At 35.5% G+C, this 20,707-nt stretch overlaps 1 protein-coding gene across 2 annotated transcripts in view; it reads left to right on the top strand.

The window, feature by feature from the left end:
* The window catches only part of APLF (aprataxin and PNKP like factor), an 88,027-nt gene that overhangs the window by 8,992 nt on the left and 58,328 nt on the right, over positions 1-20,707 (top strand). The window contains exons 2-3 of one of the 2 annotated variants that reach the window (XM_028116343.2): positions 5,978-6,049; positions 19,294-19,466. In XM_028116343.2, the coding sequence (XP_027972144.2) occupies positions 5,978-6,049; positions 19,294-19,466 (245 nt within the window). The remainder of the gene's footprint in view (positions 1-5,977; positions 6,050-19,293; positions 19,467-20,707) is intronic. The other variant, XM_088026198.1, reaches the window with a different exon arrangement.

Raw genomic sequence — 20,707 nt, 5'->3', positions numbered from 1 at the left:
GTTTTAAAATGGAGATTTTGTTGTTTTGTTCAGGAATGGTGAGGCCAACAGGTTAGAAGATGCTTGGCATTGAAAAGATAATTTATTACTCACAGTTCCCAAGAGAAAGAAGGGCACACAAGGCCATGCAGGGCCACTTGAGGTTGGTTGAAGGCAGAAGGCAGAGCTAGGGGAACTGAAGGAAAGCCTTTCTTATGGTTTTCTCAGCAATGAATGGGCAAGGCAAAGTAAGCAGGTGTAGGATGGTCTAGTTTGAATAATGTTATGGGGCTCTGCGCTGTAGGGGCTGCCCCTAGTTGTCTGATGCTTAGCCCTGGGGTGATTGGGGCAGCATAAGAGCCAGGTAAAGCCATAATTGGGAGTACAGGCTCCTGATTGGTTAGTTTGCTTATGAAAGGTATACTTGTAGGTGAGTCATTTACCGTCTCTAAGAAGCCCATAACCCTGGGAGAGGTAATCCTTCCTTAGTCCAAGATGCGAAATACCAAAACATTAGATGCAGAAACTAGAAAATGTGGTTAATACACACTCATATTCTTTGCTAGAGCTTGTCATTTGGCCATTCATAGCTACAGGGAATTCTGGGCACTTGGATATTTTTAAATGGGTACATTCTTATCCTCAATAAAACTGGAATAAATATTAGTATGGAAGAAGAAATGAATAGCTATTGATAAGCAACTAGCAGCATCTCGTACACAATGTCACATGTGAAGAAATGGCATCTAAAAGTACAGGTATAGTTTAAATCATAAGTTGCGGGGCGCCTGGGTGGCTTAGTTGGTTAAGCAACTGCCTTCGTCTCAGGTCATGATCCCTGGGTCCTGGGATCGAGTCCCGCATCGGGCTCCCCCTGCTCTGCTGGGAGTCTGCATCTCCCTCTGCCTCTGCGTGCCACTCCCCCTGCTTGTGCGCTCTGTCTCTGTCTCTGTCTCTCTCTCTCTGTCAAATAAATAAATCTTAAAAAAAAAATCACAAGTTGCAAATTCAAATGCCTGCAGAGGCCAGGTATACAATAGTGAAGTGTGCTCAGTGGAAGATTATAGGGGATGCTGGAGTCTGTGGTGAGATGGAAGGTACATATACTTTTCAAAGCAAAACTTAAAAAAAAAAAAAAAAGAAAAAGAAAAACCTGAATGAAAAACCTGGCTACCAGTTTGTGGTGCCTAGTCTAAAACAAAGAAGTGAACAAAATTACAACTAAATAGGAAGAAGCTTATTAATTTTACTGAAATGACTGAAATAAAATTATACTTCATTTATGTTATTTAACAATCATATACTACATTTTCTAGGTAATTTATTTTTAGAGAGAGAGCATGCGTGCATGTGTGCGAGCAGGGGTGAGGCATAGGGAGAGGGAGAGAGAGAATAATCTTAAGCAGGCTCCACACCCATCCACACCCTATGCAGGGCTCAGTCTCACAACTGAGATCATGACCTGAGCCGAAATCAAGAGTCAGAGGCCTAACCGGCTAAGCTACCCAGGTGCCCCGAAATTGTTGATGATGTTGTATGATCACTTTGGGAAGGTGGTGTCTGTCAGACTTCTCCAGTAAAGACACAATTCCCTTTGTGAGTAATTTGTGCAATGATGCTTTGAGACTTCAGGAATATTCTTTTTCCCATGAAGCACTCACCTGAAAGTTAACATCCGTCTATCTTTACTGAGTCAATTATTATATTGGTAGTTACAAAATAGTGATTTTTCTGGTTTGATCATTTCTTCATTAGTTGGCATTCTTTTATGAATATGAGCTTTTCCTCCCAGCCCTAGCCTCAGCCCCTTTCTTGAGTTCTGTATGAACTCATGGATTATTTTGTATTCAAAGTGTGTTGTATTCCATTATTATCATTATTCATATTGATGCCCAAATTGTTCCCAATTTTGCTGGACCATTGAGCTGCTGGATGTGAGATATATTTTCATTATTTCTCAATCAAGGTGTGACTATTTTAGGGAGTGATCTTATCTGTGCCCCACTACCCCAGCTTACCCCTAGCTTCTCACTCCCTCTCTTCTTCCCTCCCAGTTGTCACTTGACTTTCTGTTCCAGCATAGTAACATTTGGTTGCATTTGGTGTTTCTTTCCCCTCTTACATGTAAACTTTGTGGTCATCTCTGTTTCCTATTGTGCTTTAGATGTGAATATAGGTGGCTTTATTTGTTCTATTTGTTGATCTCTGATTTTTTGTATGGTATGATTAGTATTTAGGTGGCTACAGTTATTGGATAGGAAATTGGAATTCCTCTATTTTAACTATTTTTATGGCTTTCTAAAGATGTGAAATGTCTGACTTTCAAATAAAGTTTTCATTTAAACAGGGTAATCAATAAACTCGGGTAAATATTTAGTACCTTTTGAAGTTATGTTATGCCATTTGTTCCTACTCTCAATAGCTTCTAGCCAGTGCAGTCTTTTTGAGTCTTTGGGTTTCTTTGCTTTTCTATAGCTTTTATCTTTCCACTTGCAGACCAACATCAGTCATTTTTCCCCATTGCCAATGCACCGCCTACTAAGCCCTATCCACTTTATTGTCTACTGTGAGTAGACAATTGGGAATTCAGACGAGATTGGGTACGTTCAGGGTGGTATGGCCATAGACTCGGGAATTCAGATAACACATCTTGTTAGACTTGGGTATGACATTAGAATAAATAGGACCAATTGAAAACCTGAAGACCTTCTGGAGCTTTATTTAGGGCTTGATTTTCTGAGAATGTCTATTTGCTTATTAAATAGTCATTCTGCCTTATTTCCAGTTCTTTAATATGTTCTAGTTTATATTCAATTAAGCTGATGGTAAATAATCTAAAAAATTATATTTTATGTAATGATAATGAAGGAGGAAATATAGTTTTTTTTAAAGATTTTATTTATTTATTTGACACAGAGAGAGAGAGGGTGAGATCACAAGTAGGCAGACAGGCAGGCAGAGGGAGAGGGAGAAGCAGGCTCCCCGCTGAGCACGGAGCCCGATGTGGGGCTGGATTCCCAGTACACTGGGATCATGACCCGAGCCGAAGGCAGATGCTCAACTGACTGAGCCACCCAGGTGCCCCATGGAGGAAATATAGTTTTAAAAAGGAAGAGTGTCCCTAGAATCAATTCCTTCTGTTCAAGTCTTGGTCCTGCTGCTTATTGGCTGTGTAACTTTAAGTAGTTGCTTAACCTCACTGTACTTGTATTTCTCACTTATAAAATGAAGATAATAGTGTCTTCTCTGCAGCTTTTGTGAAGATTAAAAAAGATAATACATGATAAATAACAGAACAGTGCCTTGGTCTTGATAAATAATTGCTATTACAGTTAATATAGTAGTAAGAATATATATTTTCTTATAGTAGTAGTAGTAAGTAGTAGTAAGATATTTACTCTGCACAAGGAACAGTGATCTCTGTTTAATAAAGCAGGCCATCAGCTCCTTAGGGTAATCTATTTATGACCCAGCCTCCACATACCCTCTACCTTCTACCCTCCCCACACCCATCCTGAAATTAAAATAAGCCCCAATGATAATTTGTTAAAAGCTTCTGGTAGAGAGGACATAAATTATTATTTTCTAACTTACTCATTATTTAGAGGTATAGTTTAAAAGGGACTATTATAGCTAAATGCCCAAATAACATTAATTTGAAAGGCTCTTTAAAAAAACACTTTTTTTTTGGTATGCTATAGAAATGCACAACTTGTCATGAAATTACATTGTTACGGAATGATATGTCCACTAGAGGTCATGTTATGCTTTCATATTTTTTTTTTCATGCTAGTGTCGGGAAAGCCTACTTCAAAGAAACACTGAGAGAAAAAGTCCATTATTGGTTCCTGCAAAAATATGGTTTGAAAAAGAAAGAAACCCAAGCTGGACTATTACAGGAACCATCATTGCATGCCATGGTTTTATATTTGACAGTCTCCTACAAATGGATTTGTATTGTTGAATTTAGCAATGAGATCTTACTACCCAAGTTAGAATTAGAAGCTTCTTACTCCCTGACACAGAGTAATTTTCTTTTCTTGAAACTGTTTCTGAGTGATTATATGCAGGTATAGAATCATATATGACTATTTTCCCCACATATTTATTTTTATTAATGAGGATGGATTTGGGGTGCTACCTACTTGAGGAGTGGCCTACACAAGTTACTTCAGTTCTCTAGACTTTCAGTTTCCAAATTTGTAAAATGTGAATAATAGCTATGGCAGTATTATGGTGAATCTCAACATTTAAGTGAAAGTTCTATGCAAATGATAAAATCTGCACATGGTAAATTGGGTTATCAGGTAACTGCTGGTGTTTTTGGCTCACAAGGCACACAATAGGGGAGAATATAGGAACCTCCAAATTTCTTCTCTCCTTTTTTTTTTTTTTAAACATATAAAGTATTATTTGTTTCAGAGGTACAGGTCTGTGATTCAACAGTCTTACACAATTCACAGCGCTCATCATAGCACATACCCTCCCCAGTGTCTATCACCCAGCCACCCCATCCCTCCCACCCCTCTTCTCTCCTTTCTGATAATTAGTTTATATTTACTTTTCTGAACTGTTGTGGCCAACAGTGTATATAACTTAAGTGGGCTACTTTTAAGATACTTTATTTTAGAAAATGTTCTAAAAATTAACTGGAGCTGTTGCAGATACACATGTATGGAATTCATTCTACTGTGCCTATTTTTATATAGTCAATGGTCTTACATGCGGAACTGCTCTCTGATTGAAAAAATGAGTACTGATTCCTGGTACTTTCACATTTTTGCAAGTTTTTGCAGAACTAATGGGTTAATTGAATTAGGCATTGCTGTAGTCTGTTTTTACTGATAATTTTGGTCCTTAGGTGGATGATAATCAGAGTTGAAGTGATAGATACTAAGGTGATCCAGAGATGGGTGGAATAATTACGGTGTTAAGTATAGTTTGTGCTTAACAAGTTTTCATTATGTATCTGCCACAAATAACAAAGGCAATCCTAACTGTTGTGTTTATAGCCTTGCAGGGAAGGCTCAATTGGCAATTTCAGCATTTTTTTTTTAAGATTTTATTTATTTTTCCACAGAGAGAGAGAGAGGCAGCGACAGAGGGAACATGAGCAGGGGGAGTGGGAGAGGGAGAAACAGGCTTCCCGCTGAGCAGGGAGCCTGATGTGGGACTCGATCCCAGGACCCTGGGATCATGACCTGAGCTGAAGGCAAATGATTAACGACTGAGCCACCCAGGCGCCCGGCAATTTCAGCATTTAAAGTGCAGATGATTTTTAAACTCTGGTATGTGGAAGTGCTTGTGAGGGTAGGTAGAACATTGTTGGCTCAAAACAGGAAGCAAATATATTCATTATACATTATTATATGATATTAATATGTGTGTATAGTTTTATATATATACACACCCACATATATAAATGATAATCTCTGCTGCATGTGAGTATTTGGTTTTCATCACTGCCCCTCCCACCTTCCTGTTCTCTTAACTACTACTGATGGCCCTAGAGCTCCAGGGCAGGTCTGCCTGACCCTAAAACTTGTAGTCACCCCTTTATATTTACCAGACTGCTGCTCCTTAAATCCTTTTGTCATCATAACATACTATATATTTCTTATATTTGAAAGGTTTCTTAATAAGTACACCACATATAGATTTTTTTTCTCATTTTATGAATTTTATTGATAAGAATCCCCACAAAATGTCTATCTTGAATGGAAACTATCATGAAAAGTTTTGGGATGTGTTAGATTCCAAGTTTGGGTCTCTGCTCTGCCATTTATTCTTCTTATGACCTTGGGCATATCCCTTAATCTCAGAGTTGTTTAATTATCTGTTCAATGAGGACAATCATTTTAATATGCAGTTGCTGAGGGACTATTTCATATCTAACCTACTAATTTCAGAAACCTTGCTGTGGGTTTTGTTGTTGTTGTTACTGTTGTTTTTTATGGAGGTAGCTGTGTTTGAAATGTTTATTTTTTTTCCCCTGTAGATAACAGACAAGAGAGTGTCCAGAAGACATGCCATTCTTGAGGTGGTCGGTGGTCAGCTTCGAATCAAACCGGTATATATGTTATTCATGACTTGTTTTTAACTTTTTGCCTCTCACCTTTTCACAGCTCCTGATTAAAGTGGCTTATTTTCTAAGGTTATGGAAATAGAGAATGAATGTCAGAATATATCCTTCTTATTTCCAGAGGATAATTGGGAGATAAAGATCTAAACTATTTAAAGTATTTATTTTCCCATAAGACAGTGCTACATTTACCTAGTTAGAACTGTAGTGAAAGATGACTGCCAGTTCACGTATACATTATGACTGGGTATTACAAATAAGATTCTATAAGAAAGCCTATAACTATATAATGGTTTGTTTTTGGGAGGTGAGGTAGTGACTGAAGTCACCTAAATGTTACAGGGTTGTATTTTAATAGATTTCTGTACCTCTGTGTGTAGAATTGAATATTTCTAAAATTTAAACCTTGTTCAACTTTAGGGTTGCATAAATAGTTTTAATTTGAAAGTTCTTGTTGAGGGCTAAAATTTTAATTGCTTGCTTTATAGTTTGAGCATTTGATGTATCGTAGGGATATTAGTTTCTGAGGATGTACTATGTGATTATTCCTTTCCATTTGCACAATGTGTTGTATAGGAGAATAAAACGTGTATGAGGGTCCATCTGTTTTGGACTAGATGCCGTGGTGGTAAAATTATTATGGAACGAAATTCATTAACTTGTAACATTTTTAAACCTATATGTATTTTCATCTTATACGTACACTGCCTTTGGTATCATTAGTTCTTTCTTTTACACATAAAGTACTTTTATTATCCTATGTTGAGCTATTTTCAAATTTGAGAAGTATCCTTTTAATTCTAGTATTGGAAAAGTTTTGAATAAAGCTGAATTAACCCCATCTCAACATTGAATAAATACTTTAAAAAAGGTTTGTATATCATTGTGCATTGTCTTCGTGTCTTGAAAAGTGCTGATATCTATAGTCTGCTCTCCTGTGAGAGCCCATTTATTTACCGTCAGCTGTTCATCTCTGATCCTCTCCAACTATCCTCTTAGATGAGACTTACTAGATCATAAGCTTGTTGAGTATAGGAACACTGATCCATCTTTGTATCTTTAGTATCTAGCATAATGCTGAGTACATAGTAGGTACTTAATTCATATTTATGAATGCATGAAGAAATGCTGCAGTGAGAACTCTACATGACATGTCTAAAAGTGGAGATATCATGAATTTTTACAAAATTATGTTATTCCTAGCACCTAAGTTCTTTTTTTTTTTAAGCATTTATTTATTTGACAGAGAAAGAGAGAGCACAAGCAGGGGGAGCAGGAGAGGAAGCAGACTCTGCTGAGCAAGGAGCCTGATGTGGGGCTCGATCCCAGGACCCTGGGATCCTGACCTAAACTGAAGACAGACGCTTAACCCACTGACCTACCCAGGTGCCCCCTAGCACCTAATTTCTAACGCCATTTCAATGACCAACTATGGCCTAAAATAAACAAGTTTGTTTTTATTGTTACTGAAGCACATTAAGGTAGAGAATATAGGAATCTCTAAATTCCCATCCTACCTTTTCTGATAGATCATATCATTACTTTATATTTACTTTTTTTCAAAATAGTAATTATGGCAAATAATACACATGGCTCCTCAAGTGGAATTACCTACAACTTAATACTACATTATTTAGATTTACTACTCTATCATTCATGTTAACGAAATGGAGAACTTCTAATGAGTACTTAATACTACATTATTTAAATTTACTATATCATTCATGTTAACAAAATGGAGAACTTCTAATGAGTACTTACTTTTGGAAAAGTGTAACATCTAAATAGTCCTTGATGATTAGATTTCTAGTTATTTTTGATACCAAAGCAGAGAATGTCAGCCCTGCAATTAGGTTTATAGACTTTTCTAGATTTGCATTATTAATATCCAAATCCTACTATGTATACATATATCATAGAAAATAAATCAATAAGCCAAGAGTATTCTTTATGCAACTTATAAAGACAGATCCTTGGTTAATACCTATAATTCTTGATGTTTTTGAAGCTTTGCTTTTGTTTCAAATAACATCTGAAAAATTTGTAGTAGCAGAAGAGTTGTAGACAATGACATGATCCATTTTAAGAACTCAGCACATTTATTTGTAAGCAGATTAATCAACTGAATTGTGAACAATTGAATATTAGATTTTCTTTTTGCATTCTTATTTACTCAGTGCTAAGAAGAAACCCTTCTTATCACAAAAGTTACACGGCATTAAATTTTTTATGTATCAAAAGTAGGCCATTTGGGAAACCATCAGTTTAACTAATGCTTAAATATTGAAAAACTTACTTATATTTTAAAAACTAGAATGTTTTACAAATTGGCTTAATAAAGATGCTTAACTAGAGTTGTGTCTATACTTGGATGAAAAGTATTCAGATATATTTTGAACGTCTATGATTATTCAAAAAAGTAGTAATAATATAAAATAAGTATACTTATATTAAAATTTTGTTAATGAAAAATTCTCTCTTTGAGTTAAACTTTATATTTTGTGAAGTGGGTCGAATTTCTGCACAGGAGTTTAGTAAATTTTTTAATTAGAAGAAGATACCTTTTCGAAAACATCCTTCTCCTATACTTGGTCTTTAATTAGACTGTACTCATATATAAATATGAGTATATATATATGTATATATATGAATATACTTCATATATTTATATGAAGTATATACATATATATACTTCATATAAAACAACTATATGAAGTCAACAAGTGTCTTTTGAGTATCAAACTGTGGTAGATACAAAATTAGAAGCTAGAGCAAAAATTCCTCATGAGATTATAGATATGAAACTAAAATTTGGTATAATATTGTTTATGCATACCTTGGTTTATACTTTTAAAATATTATTTAATATAATTTACAAACTTTCTAGTAAATGTAACCTTATATACTTGGGAGAAAGATAAGTATTTTTTACCCTTTTCTTGGTAGCATTATTTTTGACAATGTAGAATATCAAGGCTCTCTGGAGAATGTATAATTTTACATAGTCAGCAAGTTTGTCAAATGGGAATTAGAACTCAGGTTCTCTGAAACCTGTGCAGTATTTTTTCTTTTTTTCATTATATTTCCCAAGTCAGGATTCTTTTGCCATTTGGTAATCTCTTCTTTAAAAAAAAAAAAATTCTTGAACTTAAAAGTAACTTGATTTTTCTTCACAAGAAGTTTTGGTGCCTTCAGTTGGATAGAATTTTACAACTGAAAGCACTCTTAGATTCAGTCTTATATATGTGGGAATTTGATTTGGGCCAGACCTGGCATTGCTTATCGCTGGACAAGAGGACTTTTCATCAATAAATGGTACTGGGAGAGTTTGTTATTGTTTCTGGTAAAAAAAATTAGATCTCTACCTCAAACCATACATACAGATCAGTTTTAGGTGGTTTAAATGTGAAAGTTAAAACTATAAAACTGTTAGATTATATAGGAAAAACAAAAACCTTTGTGACCTTAGGGTAGGGAAGGGTTTTAAAATAAGCTATTAAAAGAAAGACTGAAAAAAATCCAATTACAGGGGCACCTGGGTGGTTCAGTCAGTTAAGCGTCTGCCTTCAGCTCAGATCATGGTCCCAGGGTCATGGGATCGAGCCCTACATTGGGCTCCCTGCTCAGCAGAGAGCCTGCTTCTCCCTCTCCCTCTGCCTGCTGCTCCCCCTGCTTGTGCTCTCCCCCTCTCTCTCTCAAATAAATAAAGTCTTAAAAAAATCCAATTACATTAAAATGTATCTTTTTTGTGCTTATCAAGGATTATAATGAAAATGAAAAATGTAACAGGAAGAAGTTATTTAAAACACATATAATTGACAAAGGAATGATATCCAAAATATGTGGCAAATGCCTTCAATCAATGAGAAAAAGAGAAATAATCCAGTAGAAAAATGGGCTGAAGACTTCAGTGGTACATTATAGAATTGGAAATCTGATTGTTTAGTAAATATGACAAAGGTGCTCAGCCCTCTTATTAAGTAGAGAAATGTAATGAAACTGCAATGAGATACTAACACCCAACAGATTACAAAAATGAAAAGTCTAACAATTTCAAGTGTTGATGAGGACGTAGAACAAGTAGAATAGTTATAAAGTTTGGGTGGGAGCTTAAATGTTGTGGCCACTTTGGAAAATAGCTTGATATTATTTCCTAAAGATGAAGGCATGCATTCCCTACAAGCATGTGTACTTATGTGTACATAAGTACCAATAGATGTGTATAAGAACCTGAAGAGCAAAATTGCTTATATCATAGCAAAAAAACTAGACACAACATAAATTTCCATCAACAATGGAATTGATAAATATATTGTGATCTATTCATTTGATGAAATATCCTATAACAGTGAAGACAAATTATAGTGAAAGCATGAAAAATATGGATTAGAGTCAGGAACATGATAATGATAAAAGCAACCTCGGAAGAATATATACAGTATAGCTTCATTTACATAAGATTAAAAATTCTACAAAATAAATATTCACTGTCATAAGCTTAGGTGATAAAACCATAAAGAAAATTTCCTAAGGAAGTGATAAACATAACAATTGGTATAATAATTACCTCTGAGGGAACTGAGAAGAGACAGGGATAGGGAAGGACTCAAAAGGGACATCAGAAGTTAATAAACTTTTTCTGAAACTGTATGATGGGTCCACACATAATATCTAACCTGTATTAGGTTTTCTTTTTTTTTTTTTTTTAAGATTTTATTTATTTATTTGACAGAGCGAGAGACAGGGAGCACAAGCAGGCAGAGCTGCAGGCAGAGGGAGAGGGGGAAGCAGACTCCCCGCTGGGCAGAGAGCCTGATGTGGGGCTCGATCCCAGGATCCTGGGATCATGACCTGAGCCGAAGGCAGACGCTTAACTGACTAATCCATCCAGTTGCCCTGTATTATGTTTTCAAAAAATTATTATGGAATCCTTATGACATGAAAAAGGGGTAGAGAATAGTACAGTGTGGTGCAGTTCCTTCCATAATGCCAAACTACCAGACACTGGAAGACATGAAAAAGTGTATTTATTTTTAAGGAAATGTACAACTCTAGTACTAGAATTTGATTGTTCTTTTAGAACAATATTTAATTGGGTTTTGAATTTTATTCCATGAATTATTTACACCATACCAGTTGAAGAAAAACTGCTTCTTGGACTTGGTGATGTATGCATAGGTCCTTTGCTTTATATAATGCTTGATTTCTTGTTTATGTTAATGTAGTTTCAACAAAACGCCTGTCTCCTTGAAATAGATATATTTATTTATTTATTCAGCTATTTATTGTAGCTGTATCTTCAAGGTGCGATTTAGAGAAATTTAGAAAAATTCTAAACTGACCTTAATTGTGAATAGAAATGTTAAGGTCTTGAAAATAATGAGATAGACGAGCAACTTCTAATTCATTCATTTTACCTTTATGTGTGCTAAATATCATTTACTTTCTGTTCTCTAATAAGTCACAAATAAATTGATCTGCTAAAGCAGGTTATGTACACAACTGTGATAAAATTTTGAGAGAAGTTTTATTTTGAAAAGTTTTTGTAAAATTATTTAAATGAATTAGAGCAAATGCTTTGTTACAATCCCTTTTGTAGGCTGTGTACTCCAAATTATGTTTAAGTGATTAAATATTTTTCTGCTTTCCTTCAAATTAGAAATCAAATCAAATAGAAATGTAGCTTGACAATGATAGATGAATGCAATTAGGGCATTTACTAATTTATACTTTTAAATTGGATGAATTTGTCTTTTTTTCCTCTAATACTTCCTTTTAAAAAAGACTCTAGCTCTCAGCAGTTCTTGGAAATAGTGTGTGAGGAGATGCTCATGAGGAGATGATGTTAGCTTTTTTGTGTGTCATTTAAATTTAATCTGTCTGGTATCAGCAGGGAGAAAATGTATTATAAAGGCAAATCGACAGTGTTGTCTATAAATGATTGCATAACCAGTGGTTAGTTATGTCCTCCCGGTAAATTCATAGCTGTCAATGCTTTTATTTCATTTTAAGAAAATCTTACTCTTTTTGGTTCTTGGATGATTGAGGGAGTAGTTCTATAACTACAGATAAATTGCAGAAGATTAGATACGTTCACCCCCAGATTGAAAGTGAGGGGGTGGAAAACCATTTACCATGCTAATGGACACCAAAAGAAAGCTGGGGTGGCAATCCTTATATCAGACAAACTAGATTTTCAAACAAAGACTGTAATAAGAGATGAAGAAGGACACTATATCCTACTTAAAGGGTCTATCCAACAAGAAGATCTAACAATTGTAAATATCTATGCCCCGAACATGGGAGCAGCCAATTATATAAGGCAATTAATAACAAAAGCAAAGAAACACATTGACAACAATACAATAATAGTGGGGGACTTTAACACCCCCCTGACTGAAATGGACAGATCATCTAAGCAAAAGATCAACAAGGAAATAAAGACTTTAAATGACACACTGGACCTAATGGACTTTACAGACATATTCAGAACATTGCATCCCAAAGCAACGGAATACACATTCTTCTCTAGTGCCCATGGAACATTCTCCAGAATTGATCACATCCTAGGTCACAAATCAGGTCTCAACCGGTACCAAAAGATTGGGATCATTCCCTGCATATTTTCAGACCACAATGCTTTGAAACTAGAACTCAATCCCAAGAGGAAAGTCGGAAAGAACTCAAATACATGGAGGCTAAAGAGCATCCTACTAAAGAATGAATGGGTCAACCAGGAAATTAAAGAAGAATTAAAAAAATTCATGGAAACCAATGAAAATGAAAACACAACTGTCCAAAATCTTTGGGATACAGCAAAGGCAGTCCTGAGAGGAAAGTATATAGAAATACAAGCCTTTCTCAAGAAACAAGAAAGGTCTCAAATACACAACCTAACCCTACACCTAAAGGAGCTGGAGAAAGAACAGCAGATAAAGCCTAAACCCAGCAGGAGAAGAGAAATAATAAAGATCAGAGCAGAAATCAATGAAATAGAAACCAAAAGAACAGGAGAACAGATCAACGAAACTAGGAGCTGGTTCTTTGAAAGAATTAACAAGATTATAAACCCCTGGCCAGACTTATCAAAAAGAAAAGAGAAATGACCCAAATCAACAAAATCATGAATGAAAGAGGAGAGATCACAACCAACACCAAAGAAATAAAAACAATTATAAGAACATATTATGAGGAACTCTATGCCAGCAAATTAGATAACCTGGAAGAAATGGGTGCATTCCTAGAGATGTATCAACTACCAAAATTGAACCAGGAAGAAATAGAAAACCTGAACAGACCTATAACCACTAAGGAAATTGAAGCAGTCATCAAAAATCTCCCAACAAACAAAAGCCCAGGGCCAGATGGCTTCCCAGGGGAATTCTATCAAACATTTAAAGAAGAATTAATACCTATTCTCCTGAAACTGTTCCAAAAAATAGAAATGGAAGGAAAACTTCCAAACTCATTTTATGAGGCCACCAACCTTGATCCCCAAACCAGACAAAGACCCCATCAAAAAGGAGAATTACAGACCAATATCCTTGATGAACATGGATGCAAAAATTCTCACCAAAATACTAGCCAATGGGATCCAACAGTACATTAAAAGGATTATTCACCATGACCAAGTGGGATTTATCCCTGAGCTGCAAGGTTGGTTCAACATCTGCAAATCAATCAACGTGATACAATACATTAACAAAAGAAAGAACAAGAGTCATAGGATCCTCTCAATAGATGCAGAAAAAGCATTTGACAAAGTACAACATCCTTTCTTGATCAAAACTCTTCAGAGTATAGGGATAGAGGGTACATACCTCAATATCATAAAAGCCATCTATGAAAAACCTACAGCAAATATCATTCTCAATGGGGAAAAGCTGAGAGCTTTTCCCCTAAGGTCAGGAACACGGCAGGGATGTCCACTATCACCACTGCTATTCAACATAGTATTAGAAGTCCTAGCCACAGCAATCAGACAACAAAAAGAAATCAAAGGCATCCAAAACGGCAAGGAGGAAGTCAAACTTTCACTCTTTGCAGATGATATGATACTTTATGTAGAAAACCCAAAAGACTCCACCCCAAAACTGCTAGAACTCATACAGGAATTCAGTAAAGTAGCAGGATGTAAAATCAATGCACAGAAATCAGTGGCATTCCTATACACCAACAATAAGACAGAAGAGAGACAAATCAAGGAGTCAATCCCATTTACAATTGCACCCAAAACCATAAGATACCTAGGAATAAATTTAACCAAGGAGGCAAAGGATCTGTACTCAGAAAACTATAAAATACTCATGAAAGAAATTGAAGAAGACACAAAGAAATGGAAAAACATTCCATGCTTATGGATTGGAAGAACAAACATTGTGAAGATGTCAATGCTACCTAGAACAATCTACACATTCAATGCAATCCCCATCAAAATACCATCCACTTTTTTCAAAGAAATGGAACAAATAATCCTCAAATTTGTATGGAACCAGAAGAGACCCCGAATAGCCAGAGGAATATTGAAAAAGAAAAGCAAAGCTGGCGGCATCACAATTCCGGACTTCCAGCTCTGTTACAAAGCTGTCATCATCAAGACAGTATGGTACTGGCACAAAAACAGACCCATAGATCAATGGAACAGAATCGAGAGCCCAGAAATGGACTCTCAACTCTATGGTCAACTGATCTTTGACAAAGCAGGAAAGAATGTCCAATGGAAAAAAGACAGTCTCTTCAACAGATGGCATTGGGAAAATTGGACAGCCACATGCAGAAGAAAGAAACTGGACCATTTCCTTACACCACACACCAAAATAGACTCCAAATTGTTGAAAGACCTAGTGAGACAGGAGTCCATCAAAATCCTAAAGGAGAACACAGGCAGCAACCTCTTTGATCTCAGCCGCAGCAACGTCTTCCTAGAAACATTGCCAAAGGCAAGGGAAGCAAGGGCAAAAATGAACTATTGGGATTTCATCAAGATAAAAAGCTTTTGCACAGCAAAAGAAACAGTTCACAAAACCAAAAGACAACCGACAGAATGGGAGAAAATATTTGCAAATGACATATCACATAAAGGGCTAGTATCCAAAATCTATAAAGAACTTATCAAACTCAACACCCAAAGAAAAAATAATCCAATCAAGAAATGGGCAGAAGACATGAACAGACATTTTTCCAAAGAAGACATCCAAATGGCCAACAGACACATGAAAAAGTGCTCAACATCGCTCGGCATCAGGGAAATCCAAATCAAAACCTCAATGAGAGACCACTTCACACCAGTCAGAATGGCTAAAATTAACAAGTCAGGAAACGACAGATGTTGGCGGGGATGTGGAGAAAGGGGAACCCTCCTACACTGTTGGTGGGAATGCAAGCTGGTGCAACCACTCTGGAAAACAGTATGGAGGTTCCTCAAACAGTTGAAAATAGAGCTACCATATGATCCAGCAGTTGCACTACTGGGTATTTACCCCAAAGATACAAATGTAGGGATCCGAAGGGGTACGTGCACCCCAATGTTTATAGCAGCAATGTCCACAATAGCCAAACTGTGGAAAGAGCCAAGATGTCCATCGACAGATGAATGGATAAAGAAGAGGTGGTATATATACACAATGGAATATTATGCAGCCATCAAAAGGAATGAGATCTTGCCATTTGCAACGACGTGGATGGAACTGGAGGGTGTTATGCTGAGTGAAATAAGTCAATCAGAGAAAGACATGTATCATATAACCTCACTGATATGAGGATCTCTTAATCTCAGGAAACAAACTGAGTGTTGCTAGAGTGGTGGGGGGTGGGAGGGATTGGGTGGCTGGGTGATAGACATTGGGGAGGGTATGTGCTACGGTGAGCGCTGTGAATTGTACAAGACTGATGAATCACAGATCTGTACTTCTGAAACAAATAATGCAGTATATGTTAAGAAAAAAAAAGAAGAAGAAGATAGCAGGAGAGGAAGAATGAAGGGGAGTAAGTCGGAGGGGGAGACGAACCATGAGAGACGATGGACTCTGAAAAACAAACTGAGGGTTCTAGAGGGGAGGAGGGTGGGGGGATGGGTTAGCCTGGTGATGGGTATTAAAGAGGGCACGTTCTGCTTGGAGCACTGGGTTATGCACAAACAATGAATCATGGAACACTACATCAAAAACTAATGATGTATGGTGATTAACATAACAATAAAAAATTATTAAAAAAAAGATACGTTTTTTTGCCACTTAGTGTTAATCCTCAAAATATACATCTTTGAGTGACTGTGTTTTTTCTTTGGCCCAATAAAATTCCCGAGTTGTGACTGTTTTTCTTCCTATGAAATTATGAGTGTACTTGGAAAATAGCTATAAAATACTACAATTGCTCTTCCACAGCTCATTTTGTAAAAAAAAAAAAAAAAAAATGAAAGAAAAAAAGAATGCTTTACAAATTAAAAAAAAGAAAACATTGAAAATAAGAGGAAATTTTTGGGGTGGTACACATCAATCCTTTAATGTTCATGATAATTACAAGAGAAAGCTATGGAAAACTGATTTGTACTTTAGTTCCATTTCTTCAGGGATAATGCATCCTTTGCACCACGTCTAAAATTATAGCAGAATATATTTAAATTTGCACTTATAATCCTATGGGTATGTTAAAAAGCACTTCCCATAAATACGCTTCTCATATAGGTGGCTCTATCTTTTATTGACTCTGAGTTTGGGTTTGCCATTATTTTGCCTGCCCTTATCTGCTTTTAGAATCAAAGTTAACTTAGCCTTATTGAAGGAATTGGAGAGCTTTCCATCTTTTTCTGATCTCAGGAAGACTTTGAATATTCAGAAAAATTTTAAATCCATTTAGGTCTGGTTTAGGGAGAGATTAGAAAGATTTTTAATTACTGATTGTATTTTTAAAATATAGGTCTAATTAAAAAAGACACACATACGTTCTTTTTTTTTATGTCAGTTTGGTGTATATTCTTTAAGATCATTGTCAATTTTGGCCATATTTACAAATACATTGCCATGAAGTATTTGTAGTATTCTACCAAGTTTTATGTGTACTTATGTCATTGTTTTCATTCCAAAATTTGTGTTTGTATTATCTTTTCTCCTTTTGTTTATTAATATTGCTAGATTTTTGTCTACTTTATAACTTTTAAAAGACTACCTTTGTTTTGGACTTCATGTCCGTGTGGCCTTTTAGTTGAAGTGCATGTAGTTGCTTTTGTTTTTGTTTTTGTTTCTTTATAGAGGTAGAGGGGGCAGGGGGAGAGAAAGAGGGAGAAAGAATCTTAAGCAGGCTCTATGCCCAACATGGAACCTAACACGGGGCTTGATCTCATGATTCCGAGATCATAACCTGAGCCGAAATCAAGAGTCGGATGTTCAACCGACTGAGCCACTCAGATGCCCTGAAGTATATATAGTTTGACAGATTTTAAAAACTTATTCAATTAGTAATATTTATTTAGGTTTAAGTTAATGGGATCAAATATTAGATTAGGTATAGGAATGTCATTTTTGCTCTTGGTTCTGGAATCCCCTGTATGAACAATTTTAGGAAAAGAAAAAGATGATCATGGACCATATACATTGGTTCACTTTCTCTTTGGATTTGCTAAATACTTAATATTTCACCACTTAAAATTTGAATGTTAAGTACATTCAACTGAATATACTTCAGTTACTGAGGTATGAATACTGAAATACTGAATATGAATGTTTCTTTGACTTTGGGTTTGTGATGCCTTATTAAAGGAATGTAATTAGTTTCCTTTTTTAAAAAGTATTTTACTTTTTCTACCCTTAGAATATTATGCTTTTGTATTTAACATCTTGGCCTTCGAAAATTTCGGACTATTGTTATTTAATGTTCTTTAGAGATTCATCTGAATCTTTAAAATGCTTATGAATAAGAGCATGGTCTTATCTTAGCCTATTAGAAGCAAACCTCATTTATAAAATATTCAAGGTTCAGGCAGAAGCTATGGATATTTCTGCCCTGACTCTTGTCCCTCCTGCTACTCAACATTCCTGACTCTGATGATTGTGGTATACTCAAGGAAGAGGAGGCTTCATTTAAAAGTCCAAGGAATAACAGGGAACAATTTCCAAGCCCAGCAGTGTGCACAAGCTCAGAATCTGGTGGTTTATCCTGGCTTGAAAACTCTAGCCATGAGCCAGAGCCACTCTGAGAGATAAATTAGGGGCGGTGGATAGCTAACGAAAGGTTTCTAAACATTAAGTTTAAATTGTAACTTGATTTTTAAAAATCAAACATTCACAGTTCTTTTCAGTAACATGGTGTTACATAAATATGGTATTCCATAGCATGTCCATTCTTACGAAGTCTTGTGTATAGTTTGTAAAATAACTCTGACCTATAAAATAATTGCCTACCAAATTTGTATAGTCTCTGTTTTTAATTTCTATTTCTACTCTTTATCTCCAAATTTTATTTCACTCCTTTCTTTTAACAGATTTAAAGGAAATAGAAATGTTTTCAATTGCAGATACACATAGGAAGGATTTATGGCCAGATCCTCATGAAATTAAATTGCCAGAACTGGATAGATTTATTCCCATTATAGCTTTCAACCTTGTCTTTTTTTTTTTTTTTTTTTTTTTAATTTGGGCATGTAGGCAACAGTGCTTACTTTTTATTGGCGGCTTTTGTTTTGACGCTCCCTTTTCTATTTTAGTCTATGTTAGAAAACTCCTAGGTGAGGAGGAGCAAAAGCAATCGAAACAAGCTATGTTATTTGCTTGAGAGATTTGATCAAAGTCTCTCTTCCTATAATATCTCATTTTTTAATCATACTAAGAATTTACTAGGGGAAAATAAGTATAAAAGAAGCTAGCCGTTTCCAAGGGATTAGTGAATTATGGATATGAAAGTTGGGAGACTCAATTTCCGTACTGAGAATTATTTTTCGTGTTTCTCTTTCCAATGTCTGATTGTCCCTCTTAAGCAAAGTAGAAATATCTTTTAACCAGTTAATTGATAACTTTGCTTTTTTCTTTGATTCCTACAGAAGTGGGAGGTATATTTTAGCTCTTTTTCCTTTTTTATGTATAGATAATAATTATTGTACTTATAAGTGCCAGATTTATTAGACTTAAGTCTGAGTTTGTAATGAAATTGTTTTGATACCCAAATTTTGGAACAGTTCATGTTAAGTTGTATTTTTCTCATAATGTAGAATTACACCACCGTATTCTTTTTTTATTTGTTAGATACACACAAATCCATGTTTTTATCAGTCTTCCGAGAAGAGCCAGCTCTTACCATTGAAGAGAAATCTATGGCGCTGGTTGAATCCTGGAGACAGTTTTTCTTTGCTAGTTGACAAATACATTTTCTGTGTTTTCTCTACACACTCTGAAACAGAAATGGAATGTACTTTAAGGTAAGATTGCCTGATAAAATGATATTAAGTAATGATAATTGTAACCTAGGGGCACCTGGGTGGCTCAGTCAGTTAAGCACCTGCCTTCAGCTCAGGTCATGATCCCAGGGTCCTGGAATCGAGCCCCATGTCAGGCTCCCTGTTGAGTGGGGAGTCTGCTTCTCCCTTTCCCTCTGCCGTTCCCCTGCTTGTGCTCTCTCTCTGTCAAATAAATAAAAAAAATCTTAAAAAAAATTTTTTTTAATAAATTTGAAAAAATGGTAATTGTAACCTAATTCCTCAGCCATCCACAAATGCTTAAGTAAAAACCATTCTAGGATTAAACTATGTAGGCAGTATAGGAGTTACATGGAGTGTGTGTGGTGTATATATTTGTTGCATTTCTCTAGAAAAAATTTGACATTAGAAACCTACACCTCAGTAGTGATTGCTCGCATATGTGGTGTCCTTTACCATTGTATTCAGAATGTATTTTCTATCTAATAGTAACCAGGATAGGTAATTTGAAACCAACTACATTTTCTTAATCTTTTCTTTTAGCTTTTTAAATTGTATTAAGGTATTATTAACCCCTCTGGCTTAGACTACACTCATATAACTCCTCTTTCTTATAAAAATAACAGAAAATATAGAACTGGGAAAATGAGGTATTACAATAAACATCTAATATAAAGTTAATACTCTAGTTTTGTTGAGGCAGTCATTAGCAGATTATTTGCCACTGTTTCAGCTTTTAAATTATAGTCTACATAAACTGGACTTATAGAAGTAGATGGACAAAAGTATACAGAATGTGTTCTGTGATTACAGTAATATTAAATTAAAAATCAGTGACAGTAGGGGTGCCTGGCTGGCTCAGTTGGTAGAGCATGCGACTCTTGATCTTGGGGTTGTGAGTTTGAGTCCCATGTTGGGCATAGAGATTACTTAAAAAAATCAATAACAATAAAATAGAAAAATCTCCAAAAATTTGAAATTAAACAGCACACTTCTAAATAACTCTTAGGTCAAAGAGAATCACAAGGGAAATTAGAAAACATTTTGAACAAAATAATACTGAAAACAACATAAAAATTTGTGAGATGAAGCTGTAGTAGTTCTTAGAGGGAAATTTATATTAAATGCTTGTATTAGTAGAGAAGAAGCCTATAAAACCAATGATCTTTGTTTCTACTCTAAGGAGACAGGCAGACAGGAGCAAATTAATCCCAAAGCAGATAGAAAAAAGGAAATAAGAATAA

Source organism: Eumetopias jubatus, unplaced genomic scaffold (assembly GCF_037043125.1).
Source record: "Eumetopias jubatus isolate StellerSeaLion01/CBP00866 unplaced genomic scaffold, mEumJub1_p1.0 scaffold_9, whole genome shotgun sequence".
Lineage (NCBI taxonomy): Eukaryota > Metazoa > Chordata > Mammalia > Carnivora > Otariidae > Eumetopias > Eumetopias jubatus.
This window is presented reverse-complemented; position numbering and strand designations above follow the sequence as displayed.